Source organism: Erithacus rubecula (genome assembly GCF_903797595.1).
Source record: "Erithacus rubecula genome assembly, chromosome: 4".
NCBI lineage: Eukaryota > Metazoa > Chordata > Aves > Passeriformes > Muscicapidae > Erithacus > Erithacus rubecula.
The window spans coordinates 3795299-3817935 of record NC_136686.1 but is presented as its reverse complement, the minus strand read 5'-3'; the positions used below and the strand labels follow the sequence as shown (position 1 = coordinate 3817935).

At 41.6% G+C, this 22637-nt stretch overlaps 2 protein-coding genes across 5 annotated transcripts in view; one reads left to right on the top strand and one right to left on the bottom strand.

Moving 5' to 3' along the window:
- The window catches only part of WASHC1 (WASH complex subunit 1), a 106047-nt gene that overhangs the window by 42261 nt on the left and 41149 nt on the right, over nucleotides 1–22637 (bottom strand). The window lies entirely within an intron of this gene.
- The window catches only part of IQSEC3 (IQ motif and Sec7 domain ArfGEF 3), a 95759-nt gene continuing 82708 nt past the window's right edge, over nucleotides 9587–22637 (top strand). For all 4 annotated transcript variants that reach the window (XM_079304755.1, XM_079304758.1, XM_079304756.1 and 1 more), the window contains exon 1: nucleotides 9587–10102. In XM_079304755.1, the coding sequence (XP_079160881.1) occupies nucleotides 9612–10102 (491 nt within the window). In that variant the 5' untranslated portion in view covers nucleotides 9587–9611. The remainder of the gene's footprint in view (nucleotides 10103–22637) is intronic.

Below are 22637 nucleotides of genomic sequence, written 5' to 3'. Positions count from 1 at the left end.
AAATATAAACCAGATACAAGAATATCCCTTAAAATTCAAATTAGTCTAGTATAGGTGGCACTATATCTAGAGGACAATTGGGGCAGCCCCTACCTCTTATTATGCTGACTGGTATTTACAGTTGAGAGCTCCTGATTTATTTTGGGCTTAATTCACAGAATCACAGAATGGCTGGGGTTGATAGGACCTCTGGAGATCACCCAGCCCAACTTCCCTGCTAAAGCAGGTTGTACAGGATCACATCAAGGTGGATTTTGGATATCTCCAGAGGAGACTCCACAGCCTCTCTGGACATCCTATTCCAGTGCTCTGTCACTCTCAAAGTAAAAAAGTTTTTCCTCATATTCAGATAGAACTTCTTGTGTTTCTGTCTGTGCCCTGTGTATTTTATCCTGTGGCTGTGCATCTCTGAGGTGAGTCTGACCCCATCCTCTTGACTGCATTCCTGACAGTCATACAAATGGTGGCACAGCATTCTGCCTTGGCCTTACCACTGCAGAGAGATCCATCTGGACCAGCACTAGCAATGATGAGGCAGTTTTGCTCCTTTTCCTCTTTGGAAATCCAACCTGGACAGGCAGATTATCACATTAAGAGTTCCCCCATTCCCTCTTTGAATATAGACAGCAAGAGCTTAGCCTTGAGTAGGCACCATTACCTTCACAGAAGGGAAGAAAATACAAAAAAATTCATTCCAAGCCAAATATTGTTTCAGTCACATTTGGTATTTTATAGGCCTGTTTTGTTCATTTTGGTATAGTACTGTTTATGTCCTGAAATCTACAGTCTGAAACACAGGAAGAATCCCCCCTGCAGCAAAATCTCAGCCTCTCCATTTCCAGGAGCTCAGGACAACAAGAAGGGCTGGTTTTATTTAAGTGCTCCTGAAAATTAATTTGTGTCTTTTTAAACTCACTGGCTTCATTCCACAACCACCAGAGTTAAAGAATAAATATAACATTTTTTTTTCACGGTATCAAAACTCATGCCATATCAATAAAATGCTATCTGCATCTAAAAGACTGGCAGGAGGAGGCAAGTGGAAGCTGCCAGCTGATGCTTCGGCTAGACAGACTTGTGTGCTTGGCTTGAGCTCACTGATTTCAAAATGAGGCCTCATGCACCTGCTTGCCTGGAGCAGCTTATAGGATTGGGGTCAGAACTGCAGCTACCAGGGGAAGCCTCTCCCTCAACCCTGCCTCCAGTTTTTTCTTCTCATTGTCATGCTTATATCATGTTTAGCAGCACTAATGCAGCCTGATTTCTATAAACTACGTCATACTAGTGGAAGATAAAAAACAATGCTTGTCTGCCCTCTCTTTCTCTGTACTGTCCTTCTTTTTATTTATTATTATTGTTATTATTATTTTTAAAAATGACTCTGTGAGAATGCCAGATTTATTTTGGCAGATTTGGCTGCTAATTCATATCTACTATAACTGAGAGACATGATCTGAATTTGGGATGCCTCTCTATTTGTAATCCATTTGTTATCTTAATAAATATTTGTGATTTGTTTATCTGACATAGATGACATATTTATTATTACAAATAAGCTTCTTGGTCATGATTCACATTGGTCTCTATTATTTTGGACTGTTTTCATTTATCTGTAGGCATCTCATTCTGTTTTATATATTCTGTCACAGTTGGTTGTGTTTTGCCTTTTTGTGCTGATCTCTGTAAAAAAGGCCCAAAACATCACATAAAAAATTAAAACCCAATGAGAATGTGTCCAAAATCACCACTCTATGACATCCATCCAGCAGTAATTTCAACGGGAAACAGAGTATAAACCTGAACAGATGGGAAGCTTTAAAACAAATCATAATTTAAATCAGCAGCAAATAGCTCCAGCTCCTTTAGAATGCAGACAGACACACTCTTCAAGTCTTACAAAGTGGACTTGAACCCAACTTTTGAGTCTTCCTTTTGACTGTATTCAGCATGTCTTTATAACAAATATTCAGTCATTGTTTTCAGTTTACTGACTGACAGCCTGTGCATCCTCAGTCCCTGCCTTCTGTCACTCCCACCAGTCTCCCTGTTTGTCATGTTGCCCAATTCACACCCAGCCATTGTTACTTCTTGTGGATCCTTAGCCCTCCCTCCTTCCAGGAACAAGACCCTTTGTCCTTTGCTATTTCTTTGCTTCCCAAGGTGAGCACTGCAGAGAGTGCTGCAGAGGGAATGAGTAACTGAACTGTTATCTCTGCGAGGGATGGAACGACAAAGCAGGGATGCTGTGAGCTGTGGGGATTGCTTTCTTTTTTCCATCTTTTAAAAATGAGTGTAGTGTTGTTTCAGAAGATACTTCTGCTCACTATCTGAAAAGCTCTCCTAGGTTGCTCTTACTTGAGAGGTGTACAAATAAGTAGCTGGAAAATCAGTGGGGAATTTTCCTCTGGCCAAGGTAAATATTGTAAGTTTCCAGCTACTTGCCTTGTAACCAGATTGGCTTCAACCATTGCCAAAATCACATCAGTTGTGAAGAAATTCACAAGACTGAATGGCTTGCACCCAGAGCTTAACCTTATGTTAAGCTAATTCATGCAACACAAAAGCTAGACCTGGCCACCATTTGATCTATCTCCTGCTCTTTATAGGTCTCCCCAAACAGAGACTTTTTGTGTCCTCTGCATGAAGCAGGGCTCTACCCTGTGGAGTCAGTTGCAGCTGTGTGGATGATGATGGATGTCTGAAACAATTCCCTTGTGTTCCTCAAGGAAAAGTCTGGAGCAAGTTCTTTCAGTTTTGAGTTTTGTCTCTTCATATGCTCCTTGAAATTCTTTCAGACATCAGAATATTTGTCACAAGTCAGCATGTCTGACCAGAAGGGATCCTGTCTACAAGCAGATTTGAAGGCAAAACCTGACCTGAGCAAAAGCCTGATACTATAAATAATGAGCAACAAGAGATAGGAGCACATCTCAGGAAACATTTGGGTTGTCTCTAGAGTTAAACCATGCTGCATAACAGGAAGAGTGAAAGATTACCTCAGAAGCCAAGAAACCTAAAAGATTCAGGTTTTTAGAAAATTACATCATTTAAAGAGATCAGTCCATTTATCTTGCTAAAAATAATATCATCAGGTGATTTGATCAGTCACCTTCAAGGAAAGAAAAAAAATATAGGTCTAAGGAGCTCTTTGCCCTGGTAGAGAATGGCATAATTACTCATGTCTGCAAAAATTAAAATAATAACTTCACATAAGAAAAATATTCCAACTTGTCAACCATGACAGAGATTAACCACAGTGACAAAATATCATGAAACGAGACAAATTCTCTACCTTTTACTATCTTCCCAGTGGTACTAGAAGCATTTCTGGAGATACATTTTTCTTAAACTCATGTTCCAAGCTGCATGAAATTATACAGTGTGTAGCACATCAGGCCAGATGCTTTATTGATTTGTCCTGGCCTTAATTTCCCTGAGAAGTCAGCATCTGCTTACCTCTGTTATGAAACCTGAGCACAGACCAAGCAAGCCACACTGTCAAGGTGAAACAGGACTGCACTGAGGGTTTGTAATCAGAAAAGCTCTCTCTGCTTCAGATGAGGATTGAGTAAAGGCAGGAAGAGTCCTCTGATATCTTCATCTCTGGTCCTGCAGCTAAAAGCTAAGCTTCAGTGTTACCTTCTTTAAGCTGAATTCTGCAACAAGGTGAACTTTCTTGTGTTGAATTGTTAATTCATACTGATAGCACAAAATTAGAAGCAAAGGGAAAATATCTTCTATATACCAAACATAAAGAATTGAAATGTGGTAAGGACAAATGCTGCTGCTTCTGTCAATTTTCTTTTCTCTTCAGTGGAACACAGCTAAGCTGACATAAATATTTTAAACAGCTGCTCGTCAGAAAAATGCTGTATTGTAGCCTGAAATGCATCCTGTGCATGAATGTTTTTGTTTTCTTGTCAGTATTTGGTTTCTGCCACTGGAGAAAAACCTTCTAGTTAGAGTATGACTACACTTAACATTATTCCATTTCTTTTTATTTTTTTTATCTTGTTTTTCCCTTGTATATCTAGTACAAGGTCAGATCACATGAACTTGTCCCCTCTGAAAATCTCCATGTAATTTGGAGCCAGTGAGATGATATTGGGAGAATCAAGCTCATATTCTGCGTTGGTTTTTTTTTTCTTTCATTTTACTGCAGTATTTACAAAAGATTGAACAACTGTCAGCTGAAACAAAAACCTGACTGACTCTGAGGAAAATGTCTCTGTGTAGCTTTTGCTCTCTAGAATTAATCAATTACGTGGTCAAAGCTTAATTTCATGGAAAAGGCAGGAGATAATGTAAAGGGGAAGTGCCGTCTGAAAAGAGAACTTGATTCCTTTTAATTTGCAGTAAATAACAGAAGGCTGCAGTAGCACAGTTCAAATACAGTCAATATTTTAAAATGTGTCAAAACCACACATCTCAACTAAGGCTACAATCCAGAATTTGTACCTTCTCCAGATGAGCAGCTGTTTAAAATATTTATATGGCAGTTTAGCTGTACTCAACAGAAGAGGCAAAAAACCCAACCAAAATTGAAAGAAACTGAAGTAATTGTCCTTACCACATCTCAGCTCTTTATATTTGATTTATAAATGTTTCCCACTGCTTCTGGCTTTATGGTACCAATATGAATTAACAATTCAACAGCCACAACACAAGAGAGACAGAGATTTCACCCTGTTGCAGATGTCAGGACTGCAGACCACAACACTTGGCTTTTAGGTGCTGGACTAGAGGCTGCCACAGAATTACTCCCACCTTGACTCTGTGTTCACCTGAAGCAGAGGAAATACTGCTGTTGATTCCAATGTTTTCTAATGACAGGCACTGAGTGGTGTCAGATAGTGACTTGGCTTGGACTCAGGATGGTGAAACATCTTCTCATTGATCTGAATAGTTTTGGATGCAGCCTCAAATGAAAGAGGCCTGAGTGAAAGAAGCATTCAGGAGATACACTTCTTTTTTTTTTTTTCCCACTGTCCATAAATTATGCATGAGAACATTATGATTGTCTTGATTCTATCCTCTATTTTGAAATTATTCATCTAATTCCTGCAGATTTTTTTGGTCTGCAGGCTGTTTGCAAGCATTTCTGAGACTGTCTACTTGAGCAGCTGCTAAATTCCAGGTGAGACTAAAAATGCCCCTGTTTCCCCCCAGAAATTGGAACGAAAGATGGAAATACAGCACCATGATTATTGCATCTCTAATCTCCCATATTTCACTCTACTTCTGTGGGGTTTTATTGGTTTGTGCTGTGCTTCCTTGTGTGTTTGCCTTAAGAATTTACATCTGATGGGACATATCAGCTGTGGAGATTTTACTTGCCTTTCTCACATGAAGAAGGGGAGAGAATGATAAGTTAATTAAGGTGAGTTGGCCACCATCAAATGTGCCTTTCCTTAAATACCAAGGACTTGATCTTAAACACCAATAATCTTTGTTGTATTCTGTGTCCTTGTATGCACCTTCCTAAATTCTCTTTCTCCTCAAACAAAGACAATAGAAATGCAGATCTTACAGAAGTATAAAAACCCTTATCATTAGCTTATGATAATAAGTCCACAGAATCATTGCTGGGAACCTAAGCTATGTGCTCTGCTTCTCCAACCAGAAGCACTTTGGATACTGAATTACCAGGGCTAAGTTATTACTTTGCAAGGCTGAGGCATGGAAGGTGGAGAAAATTGGGATCAAATGCAAGAAATGAGGAAAAGACTGCCTGAGTTTGCTGTGATGACCTCCTGTCCAAGAGGAGATAGAGTGTAACTGAGAAGGGAATGCCTCAAACAGAATTTCAAATGGAAAAACATGGGAAGTCTCTACCTGTCAAAAAGGTTGGAGTGATTTGTTTGCATCAAGTTTCAGTGAGGTGTTGAAAATTCAAGTGAGATTAGGAAAAAATGTTACAAGAACATTTTGCAGTGAAAGTTTTTCTGCAGTTGAAACACCTAAAGCTGTTACTATCTTCCCTATCAGGTATTAGTATACCTTTATTTATGGGTTAATTTTACTCTGAGTTAAAAAGCTAAAGAAATATAAAATTAAATCATCTAGTATTAGACCTTTCCATTAAATCCTGGGGCCTGACTCATTTGCATTTTGTTGTGGCTTTATAATGCATGCTTATTTTAATTACTACTGCTGCACTTTATTTGTAATTGTCTGTGCAATGCCCAAGCACCTTGCTAAGTGGATAAGGAAAGCACTTTATTCCATAAGAACATAATTAATCCATTATTATTCATTACTATTTTTTCTGGAATGGACTGAAAATAATCAGTACTTTGAAAAATACAATACCAACAAATTATCTATGACAAAAATAATTTTAACAGAATTCAGGCTTTCCTTATCTTTGCCATTGTTTCCTTCCAGATAATATCTCTCCTAAAGAGAGAAGCAGCAGGATTTAATGACCTGAAGTTTGGGCTAAATGCCAAAGATGCTTGAAACCAGAGATCTGTTGTGGTGTGTGTGTGTGTGGTGTCATCATGTGTTCCCCCCATAGTCCCTCCTGCTGCATCCTCTCTCCCCAGCTTCCTGCATGTCCTTGGACAAATCATTTAACCACTGTGTGTCTGCATTTTCCTTTTTCTGATGCCTACAATCCCACCATTCACCTACAGAACAGCACTTCACCAGTGTGCAGAGCTTTGCAAATGATGTCTGCTAGGTATTGTGGCAGCATAATCAAAGGGCCACAATGATGGCTGGATAAAAGAGGAGGTGTTTTCTGGCTATGCAGCACCTTGCAGAGAGAAAGAAGACATCAGTTTCTGGTGATGTGCTTGCAGATTCCTCCTGGATGGAGGAATTCCTCCCCATCTTTGCTGAATTTTCTTATTACAGAGGATGATGCAACTCTATTAACATTTGAAGTTTTGTAAGGAGATTGTTGCCTGGTCCCTCATGTTAGGCACAAAAGCATTCTGCATTTCCTTTGGCATGTGCTCTCTTTAGAAACCTGGAAGGTCAGGGCTGGTTGTAGCATTTTTGTCCACCAGTCACCACACCTGTACAGGAAACAGGTTTGTTTCTTATTCTCCTATTAATCTGCTTGGTTTCAGCTTACCAATACATGGCTGTAGATCTCTGTTTCATTTATTATAAAGATTCATTAATGCAAATTAGGCTAGTCAATCAAATTAAAGGTGCAGGAACAATGAGTGAATACATCAGGTTCACTCTGTGCAGTAAAAGTCACATCTTCTGATAGGCATTGAAGCACCATGACACAAGACTTCTAAGCTGTATTGCCCCAGCCCAAATCATCCAAATTGGGACTATTTTTTCTTTTTAGTTAGTATTTCCTTAAGAATACTTGCCATGACCTGGCTGACTTCACCTGGATAGGCCAGTGTGATGTCTATGACCCTTATTTCTTCATCTCATTTATCCAGCTGAGCTGCAAAGGAACATGATGTCCACTGCAAAAACAGAACTCTGCACAGGGCTTGCCTTAAGATTTAATACAGCCTCCTCTGTTCTGCCAAATAAGCAATCTGTGCTGAAGTGTCTCCTAACAATGCTGTGTGTACATACATGTATGAGTGTGCACATAGCCACCCCTCTTTGTATCCCAGAATCTACCAATGCCCAAAGCATTATTATTATTATTTCTACTGCTGTCTCTGGACTCTGTTCCTGTGAGGCAAGACTAAAATACTGCTGTTCAGTGCCTTTAAGAGCAGACAGCACGCCAGCACAATTTCTCAAACAATCACTTTCACTCTTCCCCAAATAGAGCTTAGGTGTTTTCACCTCCTGCATGTGCCTTTTTTCACATTCCCCTATAACAATCCCTTTCCTTGATAAATAATGGCAGTTTCTTAATGCTCAGTCAATCTCCTGTCATAAAACATTAATGGAACACTAGGCAATGAGATGGAGAAAAGTTTCCTGTACAATTTTCCAATAAAATCCTAACTGTGTCAGATTTGAATAGTCATATTCCTTAGAGTTCACTCTGGAGCCTTCCCCCAGCACACAGGGGACATGTGGCAACGTTTCATGATACCCCAAAGCCACTTCTAAGTGTTTGGAAGAGAACTGTGAATAGCAGCTCTGATTTAGGAGGAGTCTGTGAACAGTTTCTAATCCTGATCCTGTTTGCATCAGTTTGCATTTCTAAGGCTATCTGTGAACAGAAGAGACTGGAAATACATCTTTCAGCTCATCTGAAACAAAGATCCTCTTTCACATTTCTTCTTTCCTCACTTCATGAAATCCTGGCTACAGTGCAGGTTTTACTGATCTGAAAAGGCAAAATGAGAGTAGCACTACATTCAAAATCACTTAAAACTAGTTGCTTTTCGTACTGTGGCCTTGCACTTTTTGTACAATGACTCAAATCTATTGGTATGCTTGTCTAAAACCTGAATGCTTGTGATGCTTCCTGGATCTTCCACACTCCCAGTGATTGGATAGGATTTTACCCATTACAGAAATAACCCCATGGATCTACACAGAAGTTCCTTAAAATAATCTTATTATCCTTAGCCAGGTTAATTACAGATGAATGTAATAGAAAGCACACAGCTAGTCCCTAAGACTTAAGGCTGTCAGTTTGCAAGTACTTATGGCTATGGATAAAGAAGGGCAAGAGAAGGTATTTCTTGAATAATGAAGAAAACCTGCATGGACTCTAACAGCAAAGGCCCTGCCTATGAGGTCTCACATCTACACCACCAGCAAAAATCCACAATAAGCCCCCGGTTTCTTCCAAAGAATCTAAAGGACACCGGAAATTCCAAGCAAGATCCTTTAACATTCATTTTCCTCAGAAACTGCTTCTGAGGGATTTAACCTTGCATTCAGATTACACAAAGGACATTGAGCTGCTGGAGCATGTTCATAGAAGGGCAATGAAGCTGGTGAAGGGTCTGGAGCTAAAGTCAAGTGAGAAGTGGCTGAGGGAGCTGGGGGTGTTTCAGCTGGAGAGCAGGAGGCTCGAGGGAGACCACTGCCTACAACTCCCTGAAAGGAGGCTGCAGTGGGGTGGGGATCAGACCCTTCTCCCAGGCAACCAGCAACAGAGCAAGGGAAAATGTCCACCGTTTCAAGGGAGGTTGAATATTACAAACAAATTTATTCACTGGAGGGATAGTTAAGCATTAGCACAAGCTGTCCAGGAAGTTTGGAAGTCCCAAATACAAGCAGACATGGCTCTTAGGGCTATGGTTTAGCGGGCATGGTGCTGTTCAGTCAAAGGTTGGACTTCATGATCTTGGAGAACGTTTCCAACGCTGATGATTGTATGTTTCTAACCAGGTAAGCTAAAAACAGTGACGTTATCAACACGGCAGCCAAAACTACACACAACTAGACGGACGGGACACACGGGACCCCCTCCCGGGGGTTCGCCGCCTCCCTCCTGCGCGTGCGCGGCGCGGCCGGGGGCGGGCTCGCGCGAGGAGCCCCTCCCGCCCGCTCCCGATCCTGCCCCTCCGCGGGAGCGCGCGGCCGCCGGCGGCGCGGGTGCGCGTGCCCGTGCCCGTGCGCGCGGGGCGGCGAGGCGCGCGCCCGCATCCCGCACCGCTCTCGCCGGAGCGCCGGCGGGGCTGCGTGCGGGCGGCGGGGCCCGCGCCGGCGGCCGGGGCATGGAGAGCCTGCTGGAGAACCCGGTGCGCGCCGTGCTCTACCTGAAAGAGCTCACCGCCATCGTGCAGAACCAGCAGAGCCTCATCCACACCCAGCGCCAGCGCATCGACGAGCTGGAGCGGCGGCTGGACGAGCTGAGCACCGAGAACCGCAGCCTCCGCGGGCAGCAGCAGCAGCAGCAGCAGCAGCAGCCGGCCCCCGCCGAGCCGCCGGCAGCCCCCGCTGAGCAGCCCCAGGGCCCCCCGGCCGAGCAGCCCCCGCCGCCGCCGCCGCCGGGCCAGTCCGAGCCGCTTCAGCACCACCAACAGCTCCCGGCTCAGCCGCCGCCGCCCGCGGGCAAAGCGGCAGCGGCGGGGCCCGGCGGCGGGCGGGCTGCCGGCCACCAGCACCCCGCCGAGAAGGACGGCAGGGACAAGGGCTGCTGCGCCGCGCTGCTCCAGCACAAGACCCCCCAGGCCATCGGCAAAGGCGTCCTGAGCCGGAGAGCGGAGTAAGTGCCAAAGGGGAGAGGGGGCGGGCAGCGGTGGCGGCGGGCAGCGGGAGGGCAGCGGGCTCTCTGCGGGCCCGCATCCAGCAAGGCACTGGGCTGTACCCCCCTGCAGCCTCGCAAGGAGGGAGAGGCAGTGTGTGGGTGGGTGGGGAATCCCTCCCTCCATGCGTTCTCGGGGAGAGCAGGCAGAGTGCAAAGAGAAGCCAGGATGCTGCTTCCAAGACGCATCAGCCTCCCGGTTCACCGCGCTCATTCCTGTGGACAAGTGTCTGTAGCTCGTTCGGAGCCCCTCGGGCAGCTCACCCGCGGTGCTCACACACGGCATCGTGCCCTCATTGTCTGTCAGAAATAGTAAGTCCGTGATCGACCATGAGTGCGGTTTCTCCGAGGCACGGAGAAGCCTCGCAAAGCACAACAGCGTTGTGGTCGCTTCTGCTTGCCTTAAGTTGCTGGTATCTGTCAAAAAAACCCATCCTCCCTGGAGTGAGCTGGGGTTTTCCTGCCCTCACTGATGTAAGAGGTGCATTATATTGCACGTGATGTGTATAGGTTCATAGAGATACAGATGCTGTATTTAGGTTTGACATTTAGGTTGCTTATCGCCCTCGTGTGTGGGTTGTGTTTTTTCCTGTTTTGTTTTTATGACTTTTTTTTGTTTGGTTGGTTGGTTTTTTGAGTGGCACCTGACACTGATCCAGCTCTCCAAAAGGACAAAGTATTTTTTGTTGATTTCTCGTGTTCAGTGAGGAAAGCTTGACTGCTAGTACTGGATACTGAAATGTATTGCGTGTGCATGAATGTATAGTAAACAAGGATGAGCATTCCAGCACTATAGGTGGTGGAAAGGGCTACTATTGAAGAGCAACATTCTCTTGGATTATGTATTCAGTATATGCCATCAGTTCACCAGCTGGTAATTACAGCTGCAGTCAGTATTGTAATTTCCTTTGTTTAGGCACTTGGAAAGCAGGGGGATGTTTTCTGGTTGAAAGCCAGAGTTAGTAAAGTTAGAAGGAGAAGGAGCCTAGTTTCTGCTGTGGTTTCTTTTAGATAAGAAGGAAACTAGTACAAGCAGTAAAACTAGATCAAATGTCTTTCCTAGAATTGTGTCTATTGTCTTGGTTATAGTGATGTCAAAACCACTGAAGTGCACAACACACAGGTACATATGAAGCACATAAATGAATACACAAGCCCAAAACATCTTCCTTGTCTCTCTTGATAATTTAACTAAAGAGACCCTTCTCTCTCGTGATTGTTTGGAATACACAAGCAGAACTACAACATGGAGCTGCTCTAAGTAGAGTTACACCACTTTGTAACAGCTCAGCAGCTATTATGCAGTTCTATGAAAATCAGTGAAGATGTTGCTATTGAAAGAAATGCTATTAAAGGAATAGGTACGGTCAAGGCATGCTTGAATCCCAGAAAGCATATGCTCGCTTCTAAAATACTGCACCGTAAGACTCAGTTTTGCAATCACAACTTAGAGGAAGTGAGTGGGCTCCTCAGAGTATTAATGCAGGTAGTAAAGCCTTTGCAGGATCTGGCTCTTACTCATCATGAAGTAGCTGGAGTCTAAAAATGAAATGGGGCCAGATCCTGAACTCATGCCAATTGGTGTAAATCCAGAATAGCATGGTTTGAATCCCTCAAGTCAAACCAGTAAGAAACCCAAATAAAAATGCCTAATCAACCTGACTGGATTTTCAGGAGTGACTCCCTGCAGTGAAGGCTCTGTAAGAAACATCATCTCGGCAAGGGCTTTCCTTGCTTCTGCAGAGAGTTTCTAACATACGTCATTACACAGACTGAAGAATCAATTTCTATGCATACGCCTAAATACTTCCTCCTTATCTGAGCTCTTTTTGCAGCGCAGTTTGACTGGGGGAAGAACTGTAGAGTTTTTTTCTTCATGCCAAAATTTTTTCTTCATACAAAGATAAATGCATTAAGAACACAGCTGATTGCTGGTATATTGTATGATGATCTTTCTAATATAGATAGATAGATAGATAGATAGATAGATAGATAGATAGATAGATAGATAGATAGATAGATTGATAGAAGGTTGGATGGAGCCTTTTTTGTGGAAAGTCAGGGCTGCTGCTGGGGATAACAGAGCAATCCCTGCAGCATTCTTCATTCAGGAAGATTAAAATAGACTGCTTCTGTTTCCTTCTATAGCTTAGGCAAACCAAAGTCTTTGTATAGAAAAGGAAATATGAGAGATGCCAAACAGTCTACATTTCTCACTCCTGCAGGTTCTTTTTTTTCCCCGAACTGATTGTATATATTGAGTTTCATACTCTTTCATCTCTGACTGTTAGAGGGAAATCAAAGAGACTGCAAAATCTAACTTAAGGGCAACTTGGATGGAGGGTGATAGGTCTTTTACCACCTATTGACAGGATGCCCAATATACCTTATGATTCAGCTTGTCAGTTGTGGTTTTGCTTTTGTGTGACAGCAGGGAACATATATGTTAATGCCTGCACAGACCAGATATCTGCTCTCTCTTACTTCCTCCCCCCCCCACCCATGTCTGAATATGTTTTTCCCTGCTATAAACTCTGAAATTGAATGTTATCTTTATTTTTTTTTTCTCTTAGCTAAGAGTAGAGGACTGACTGCTCACTACAGAAAATGGCCACACTAAACAGAACAAAAAGGATATTTTAGCATGTTGGGATACAGTGGCTAAAAGCAGGGGTTAAAGCAGCACCCAGGCAGTGCCCCACTGTCTCTGCCCAGTAATGGAATTTCCTCTGCCCTCACAAAACAGGAGGTTCTGGCAGCGTGTTTAAGTGTGGACTTGTGCTGGTCCTTCTCACCTCAGACACAGCCCACAGATTTTGTTCATTTTGAGTCAGGTTTGAGGTTTTTTTGCAGCCCAGCTTACCTAAGGCTCTGGATAGAAGTGAAGACCTGAACTTTTGGACACATGTGACTATTCATGTCAGCTGGGACAGTCTTCTGCAAGGGATATCTTCTGCAACAGAAGCATCTCTTATTTTAAAGAAAACTTCAGTCTTATTTTTGTTGTTAGTTTCCGTAAAAACTGACAACTTTTTTCCCCTAAAGCCTTTAAAAGAAAAACCAATCCAAATAAAATCTATATTTTAAAAGGGAACAAAACCAAGCCTGTCTCTGGAAATGGAAGAATTCCTGACCTATGCAGAGACCCCTAATTGTTGTTATATGTCTTTGTGTGAGAAAGGTGGTACTCAGCTTGCCGATGAAAGGTGAGGATGAAAAGGAGAAAGATTTTTGCAGAGATTTTCAGCAAGAATTAGGCTGATTATTATTCCACGGCATCTGTCTCTTTCTACCTTAGGAGGCTATTGCATAAGCACCTCACAGCTTTAAAAACAAAAAAATAAGGTCATTCATGATGGAATGTTTTGCTTCAAGAATACAGGTTGCCAAATTAGCATAGCTCAGATCACCCTTACTAGGCAGCCTCTTGTCTTAAGGGACCATCCCAAAGTGTCGGCAAATCCAGCGAGTATAAATTTTCCATCCCTTCTTTATCAGATCACAGCCTTCTTTGCCAATCCCCAGTACCCTTCACTGAGTATCAGGGAAATGCCACAGGGTTGAATTTAGCAGATTACGTCTAAATGACCCATATCCTGCTGCTTTTTATCAGAGAAACTCTCAGTAGGAGCTGTCTATGGAAGGACTTCCAATTCTGAGCCCAGGCATTAGCAGGAAAACTTACTCCAATAAATGCAGTTAGAATAATAGCTAATAATCCATTATAGTTCCTTCCATCCATGGCTGAAATTCACAAACATTCTGTATTAAAGTGGTATAAAAGTCTTCTTTTAACCATTTCATCAACAGTGAAAAGAAGACATAGAAACAGTATTTGTCTAGCATGACATAATGGATCTAAGTATTGTCTTTAAATTATTAGCCTGTGTTTGCTATACAAAATATCTCCTCATGCAAAACAAACTCCATGAATTCTTAGAAGAATTTTTCTAAAATCACATTTTCCCAGAGGTCTTAAAGCTCGTTTTGGATTTGCATCGGACTGAAATCTATATTATTTTATTTTGCACTGGTTTAGGGTAGAATTTTTTTATCTTAGTAAAGAGGTACATTTTAAAAGATGATGTTAAAGTCACTTAGTTTCTTTTGTGTCCTGAGACTGTTTGCTGTTTTTTTTGTTAATTTCAAAAGCTCAATTATGTAACTTTAAAATGAAGATATTGCATATGCAGAGGTGCTGTTTTCCATAATTTTTCCTTTTAACTATGTGTTGATGTTCTATTCTATGGATTATCTCCAGAATAAAGGCATTAGAAAAAAATCCTACCGATTTCTCAATGGGAACTAACAATAACTGTAAATATTATGGTTTACCATTAACATATTTTGCTATATTTGCGCATTGCACCAGCACAAAAAAACCTCCAGCAATTAAAAAAAGAGATCAGAACAAATCCGAATGGCTCATGTACCCCAGATATCCATCCCTTTCATTGGGGACACAAGGAATGCTACTTTTGCCCTCTTTCTTTCAGTCTCTCAGATTTCCTCCAGCATATTTCAGGGTTTAACTCCCTTGAGCTTTCACACACCAGGAATAGTTGCACTGGTGCTGCCCTGAGTTCTGCAAATCCCTGCCAGCAATGTACTGTCTCAGCATCAGAAGTTATTTGGAGTCGAGTGCTGTAAGCAGGTTTCAAATGACAGAGGTCTGCATTGGCACAGCTTCACAGATGCTAAAGTCCTGCTTAGATGATTTTGGCATAAAGAGCATACTGAGAGGAAAACAGAAAGTAGACTCTCCTTGACTACATCTAATTTAAAGATATATCAAGACTGTTTCCACTGCAATCAGCTAAGACATTCTTTATAATACACAGCTGCACTGTACCTACAGCAGGGCCTGTAAAATCCCAGGCAGAGGAGTATGGAGTTAGTGATTCACAACAATATTTAAGAAATAATAGATGAAGTGAGAGAAGGAAAAGGAATTAGCTTAGGAAGGGTTCAGGATGATATTCTGTGTATAAAATTGCTGAGTAAGGACAGTACAAGGACTTCTCCCCACAGGGATAAGACTTCAGTAGGATGTTGTATAAAGTCCCAGACAGAGCAATACAGGGTCAAGGCTGAAATTTCTATTGTGAGAAATCTCCCTGCTAGGATGGGAGCATCAAGAAGTATCAAGGAAGGAATTTTTGTGAAACAATGTCTAGCAGTGCTTTGGACAGACAGCTCCTCTCTATCCGTGTCCTGAACCCAGCTAGAGCAATACCTGGAATAGCAAAGACTTATACTAATCATTTAGCAAGAGGAGCTGGGGACTGAAAACAACAGCAAAAGGCTGAAATTTAAAATACTTAAATAAGAAGGGATGCAAATGCATTATTTTGTTGTGTTGTTGTTGTTGTTGTTTTTTGGATTTTTTTAATAAGATGGTGATATTTTTATGTCACTCAGCTGTATGTTCTGATGCAACCAGGCTGCTCTTCTGTGGTGGCAAGGGTACATTGCTTCCACATGCTTTGTATTGACCCATTTGCTGTCACTTTCCAGGCAGATCCAAGGTAAGGCTCTATGAGAACGCTTTAGGAGCAGTGGACTCACATGGCAACACTGTTAGCATTCAAAATAATACACATATGGCTGCTTGGAAAAGTATCAAGGGAAAAATGTCCCAGCTGAGTAGGGGTTAACAATGCCCTTGAGAATTTCTGCCAGGGCCTCAGTGCCAGGTGAATCTTGGGCTGGCTGTCCCCCTCTTCACAGCAGCTGGCACTTCCACCTCCTTCATTAAATGATGTGCACAGGAATTTACAGTTCAGGCATGGTTCACATCGTTTATGCATGCAGCAGGTGGCTACTGATATGAGGTAGACTGTACACATTCCCACCAATGCCATATTTGAAATTATTTACACTTTTAGTCAGAATAAATCAGAGAAATCGCACCTCAGGATGCTCATCTAGTCTTTAGATAGTGCCAGAACAGAGACTGTAAGCTGGAATTTGGGTCTTCTATTAATTATGGCATCTACTTAGTCATTTAAAAAAAAAGTTCATGTGCTAAAATGATGTGCACTTCTGCAAGCAAAAATACCTCTACACAAATATATATATTAGACTGTAGAAATTTCTCAGCTGGACTTTTTCCATTTTGCTTTGGAATGCAGGTTGAAATAGAAAAAGAGCTACTGCCTGTCTTCCATAATTTTTCTGTACATAGAGTTTATTCATCTTCTGCTTTCCTGTTTTTTTCCCTATAAATGCCATTTTAGGTTGCTTGTTCTTTCTTTCCTACTTCACCAGTGGTTTATTTCTCTTTTCCAGTCTCAGTTATGAAACCCTTTGTTTTTCTCCCTTAGGAAAACGTTATAGAAAGCCAGAAATAATTCTCTGTTTAAGAGATGGAATTCACTTTAGAATTACTTGTAGCTTGTGCTTGTTACTTGGTCCACATTCAATGGAACCACATAAAAGCAAATAAGGAAAATAGAAGAGTCATTTATAAAGACAGAGTCTGAAATGTGATCATTTTCTCTTTTTTGTACCTAATTTTTAAATATATCTATATATATATATATGTATATTCCTATTTTTCTCCTCAAAGAGATGTACCTTGAAATGAACTAGTATTATTCTTGTACTCATCTATTCTGGAATATGTAATTTCATTTAGTTAAGCCCTAGGTGAGAAAATAAGAGTCTTGACTGTAGGATTTGTTCTGCCCAATGACTCTGTTTAAGATCTCAGTTCAAGCATTGGACTAGCAGTCCTAAAATCAAACTTTAATGCCTCCTAAATTTATTTTTAACACACTTGTCATGCTGGACTGACCCTTTCATCTTTGTATATTTTAAGATCTGTGACAAAGCAGTTGGAGATCTCTTGTTATAGACAGGAGTGGGCAGGTAGATCAGGAACAATCCTTTTTCTAAATTCCAGCATAGAAAGCAGCCTAAAGCTCCTGTCCTTGCTTGCAATGTCTGCTGCAAGGCAATATGTATATTTGCACATAAAAAAGAGAACGTATTTGCATGAGCATTTGTCTACAGAAGTGTCTCAGAGCCAAGCTGAAGCAGCACCTAGTTTCTGTGCTTTTTACATACAGAAAAGCAAATCATCTGCTGGAGGAGGAAATCAGTGCATCTTTACTGACGTCAGTACAGCCATGACAATTTACATCACCTGAGGATCTGTACCAGATTTTGTGTATCTGTCCTCACATACAAATACACAACCTTCCACTGGTGTAAATGAGTGCTGATAATAGCAATGGATTGCAATGCATAGAGATAACAGTGAACAATGAGGAAACCATTAAGCAGCATTCTCATTCTTCCTATAATTGGTTTGTGATGTTCCCTTATGGTATTTTAATATAAGGTGGTAGGAGTTTTGTTGCTTCAGGGTTATAAAGATATATTTGCTCTTTCGATAATGATTTTTTTTTTCTTTTCTCTGTGCTGTGTATGCACAGCCTGCTTTTCACACAGGTATTATTGTATTATCTTTATTGTTTTTGCTAAGATTATGTTCATTGTTCAGCTCTTATTTTCATGTGGTCTGAAGTTTTACTTTCTGAGAGAGATAGAAGTGGATCAATATCTTCCATGATTAGTCACATCTAAGAGAGAACATTGTGATGAAATTGAAGGGATTTTAAATACAAAATTAAAAATGGAAAATCTTATCCTTCCTGCCCTCTTCTAGCTGAAAACAAGGGGATCTGTGATCTGTAGAACAAATGAAGCTTGACTTCCAGAAGATTTGTGTCACAGTTACGTTTTCTGATGCCTAACAAGATGTGAGTTCTGATCTAAGCTTCTGGTGTTGAGGCTTTTATAACATCTCACTCCAACATGGAGACTTCTTTGTGGAGAAATGGCTTCAGTTCACTCAGCAGCCTTTTCCTCATAGGAGAACCTACAAAGTTCTCTCTGTTACACCCTGCCAGCTACTTTTATGGAACTTGCTAGAGGTTGGTACCTCTGAAATCACTGTAACTGACTCAAACTTGGTTGAAACTCTCTGTGGGATTTGCAGTTACAAAGCAGAAACCAACATAGACACATACACACAGAGAGAAAGAGACACGCATAGGAGGAAAAAAGGAAAATATATGATCACAGATATCACATTTGCTTAGGAACCCAGGGACTAAAGACCAAGTCCTAGATCTTTTATTGAATCAATGTACATCAGTATGGCTGAACAGTCCACTCCAAATCTGTGGCCCTGTCTAGGAACTGGTGTTCTGCTTTTAATAGCTGCCTAAAAGTCTTGGAGTATTAAAGTTATGAAGAATCAGGGAATTACTGTAGGAATTCAGGGGACATACTGGTGGGGGTTCACCACTGGCAAATGGAGTCTGTTGCTCCTGCTGGCTTTGCATGTGAAGTTGGTGGATCATATTGTTCCACCTGCCAATATTTGCATGGGCAGTTACTGCTGCAGAGTTTATATTTGCTGAAGCTCACTAAAGCATCTATGTCATTCTCAAGAGAAGTAGAAAATTGACACTGAAATTGTTATGGATCTTAAGGAGGCTTGAGATCTTCTTCAGGTTTTGCTGTACTTTGGATGTTTCTTCAAATTCTGAACTTTCTATTAAAATTCAGGACATTGCTGTCAATCTGTTTGCCATGTTGCTTTCTAGGCACTCCTCTGAAGTGGTTCACATTATGCTTCTCCAGTGTGAGAATTGCTCTAATACTGTTTCTTCTCTAACCTCAACATCCAGCATCTCGGTATTGTAGTGCCTGAGTAGACCCTGCCTCCATGGAGCATCCTTGGATCTGCCTCCTGGAGCAGTGTTGTTTGGCCCCAAGGTTCTTCACAGACTTTTCAAGTGATAGCATTTTTGAAAACAGAGGGTGTCTCTCCATATTTATAGAAATTATTTCTTTTTACCTCAGTTATGGAACTGAGCCCTCTTTTCTTGATTTTTTTTCCCCCTGTGAAGAATCCTGATTCTACCTCTTTTGGGAGGTTCAGGTCTGAAGTTAGTTCAGAATTCTCTCAGATGTCCTTGTCTTTAATTTGCTGTTTTTAAATTTGCAAATCCATTCCCTGTAGGGCACCAGTAAATTGCCTGTGTCTGACTAGGTACTCACATGGCCCCCTTCACTGTAGTAACTGAGTATCAGGACTTGTCCTGATATCCACGGACACTGGACCACTAACCTTCATTTGAACTAGCAAGGAATCTGAGGAATTTCCTACCTTTGCTCTGAGGATTCACTGATTCCCATGCCAAAGACCTCTCTTCAAGTAATTTTCTTCTATATTGTTCTGTGCTAATAAATCTATGTCCAGTCAAACTTCTGAAGTAGGTAGATTGCATGGCTCAGTAATTCATGCTATTTTACAATCTAGGTAGTTCTAAGAGCCAGATTCTGTCACCACTTAAATGCAAATCTGTGGCTGAATTCACTCAACAAGGTGGCATCAAATTGGAAGAGACATGAGATAACATCATACACATCTTCTGATGTTCTGATCTTCTTGAACTGACTTGGAACTTGAGTTAGTTCTGCACATTGTTAGATTCTTTGCATGCTTGCCATGACATTCATTTGGGATGGCACAGCCAAGTGCTGTAATGCTTCCCCCAAGAATTCTTTATTACTCATATGGGAACTATGATCCCCATGTTAGCTTCAGGAACATCTATTGCTGTTCCCTTGTTTCTGTTGAGAAAGGGATGTTTCTCCTTGTTGTTAAACTGAATACAGAAATATTTTCCTCACTAGACATGCTCTGACTGGAACTATTATACCACTTTTATCACCTCATTTACCACGGCTCCTACACAGCCATGTGTATAAGCTGATAGGGAATACCAGATTATATCCTTGTTGGATGAAAAGTATTGGCAAAGAGTTTGTCTCATCCATTTAAAGGTATTTTGCCTCCCAAAAATGGAAGAAAGAATCTACTAGTTTTTAAGGCAGGGATCAACTTCTGCCAAACTGTTTGCTTTCAGCAAGTAATTTTACAGGCAGGCAGAAGAAAGGAAGTACTGTGACAGGGGAAGAGGAGAAGAAGAGGATGAGAGGCATTTGAAGTGTGTCTCTACTCTCTGCTAAGGGCAACCCTGAGGCTTGCTTTAAGTCTATTAACCCAGTCTTCAAATCCCAAGCCTGGAAGCGCAGCTGGAGCGTTGCCTCAGGAGTACATCCTGGCAATGTGCACATCTGCAAGCTCCCTGAAGCCTCTGCAGCACTCAGAGATAGGATATACCATAATCTGGGCTTCAGCAGAGGTTATCTGTGCAGGTGGCTATGAGATGGTGGAAGAGTAGACAGCAGTGGGAAGGAGTTACAAGGGTAAGGGGAGAGGACTCAGAAACTGTAGAATGCAGGAGGGCCAGGAGCCCCAGCAGAAGCTCCTGTGAAGGTTTTGAATGTGTGGTTCATTTACATGAGCAACTGTAATGATACCTTGGCATAGCTGAGAGACAGAAGGAGTGACAGTGGTTTATGTTCTGTTTTTATGAAGCCTCTCACTCAGGATAAGTTAACAATAAATAGCAAACACTGAACATTATCCTTAACAGATACTGACTGCTTGAAGCCCAGTAGACAGCCCCTAGGCATAAGGAAGGAGCCAACTACTGTATGCCCAGAGTTTATGTGACTAGTTCTCATCACTGTGGGGTGAGAGGTTTATCAGATCTCATAAAGCAATGCAGTTTAACCCGGCTGGGCAATACTTGGGAGATCTCCAAGAAATAGCCAGAGTGCTAGGAGAGGACAGTGGAGTATGTCTGCACATAGCACAGTTTTTGGGGTGTCTCTGCCTGCCATTAATATCTCTGTTTTTCAGGTTAAATGTTGAGGGTCCCCTCACAGGATACACACACAGAACAAAGGTGTCATCCCTGTTCATATGCCAGAGTAAATTCGTCCTCACACACCTCTCTGTTTTGTCACATTGACAACAGGTTTCCTTCATTGTCTTCATCTTGTGAAGTTGTTTGCATTTGTGTGATGTAGGTTTGAGATGCTGACAAATCCTCACTAAGCAATTTACATCCTGCTACCTCAAGCATAAACAGTAATATAAAATAAAAGGAATCAAAGTCCATTTTTCTGCTGCAGTTTTTTACGAGGCTTCATTGCAGTTTGCTATGGCCAACTCTCAGATCTAACACCAGAAATATTTGCATTTAAGAGATGAACACAAATACACATTAATGTTACATTTTAAATGCTTTAGGAGGTAATGCACTTATTCACAGGTGAAATATTGCTGGTAAATGTCCCTACTAATATCTAAAAGTGCATCAAGTAGCAAGCATGTAACCTTTTTCTCTAGTATGCCTCTAATCATGGCAAGATCTTGTGGCAGGATGAAAAAGAGAAATACCATGCAAACCTAAGTAATAATAACAATAATGCTTTTTCTGCATTACTGCCTAGAAGTAGACCCTTCAGCCCTTACAAAGACAGTTCTCATTTGATGGGAGGGAATGAAGACATGGAAAACATTTTGCTCGAGTTTACCCAACCAGTCAAAGCTGAGAGTAAAATCTGTGTCCCAGGGCTCTGATCTGTCAAGCAGGTACAGTGCCTTGAAAGAAAGAGACAAACGGGACAGGAAGTGTTAAATGATATGAGCTGCACCAGTTCTATAGTGACAGCTGTTGCTGGTCTATAGCTGCACAGTTAACTTGGCCATAACAGACATTTACTGGACCAGTCTAGCTCATTACAAAATAAGAAGTCAACAAGTCCCCAAGCATGTTCAGGATAGGTGGGTTTCAAAGTCAAACAAGGAACTTCAACCAATGCCTCTGATGTGTGAATGCACCCATATACCATTGGGCAGTGGGCTGGGCACAGTTAAGTCTCTTATTCAATCATATCTGTTAGCATGGGAAATTCAAAGCTTCTCTGGAAGGGGGCACAAATCAATAAAATTTAGCTGTTGCTGCATGAACTCGATGTGTCTATGTCACACTCCTGTCTCCAACACCAGCAACATTCTATGGTGTGAATAATATTGCACTAAATCATGAAATCTGATTTACTCCCTGGACAGCTTGATATCAGAAATCATTTTGGCCAATTAAAGATCTGTAATGTGGTCAAAAATCCTTAACAGACATTCATGATCAGTGTAAGTTGTATACACTAGTAAGAATGAGCAGTGGAGGCAGGAAACATAACTGAATACTGAATTTGAGGAGGAACTGAGACACGTGGTGTATTTCATGCAAGTCTATCAAGGTTTCTTGTAGCAATGAACTATTTATGAATTGCACAGAATGATGAGGGGTAGAGAGAAAAGGTAGTTTGAGAATCTATTGTCTGTGGTTTCAGTCTGCTTTGATGGCAGAAAGCTCAGCAAGCACATGGAAGACACCAGAAATATTCCTCTCATGGAAGCCAAAGGAAAAACCTCTTACAGAGGCAGGCACTCCATGCAGCCTGGGGAAGCAAAAATTAATTATCACACACCAAAGTGCACGCTACAAAGTTGACACAGTACCTTGCTCAAAAAACACTGCCTAGCAAGACACATTTT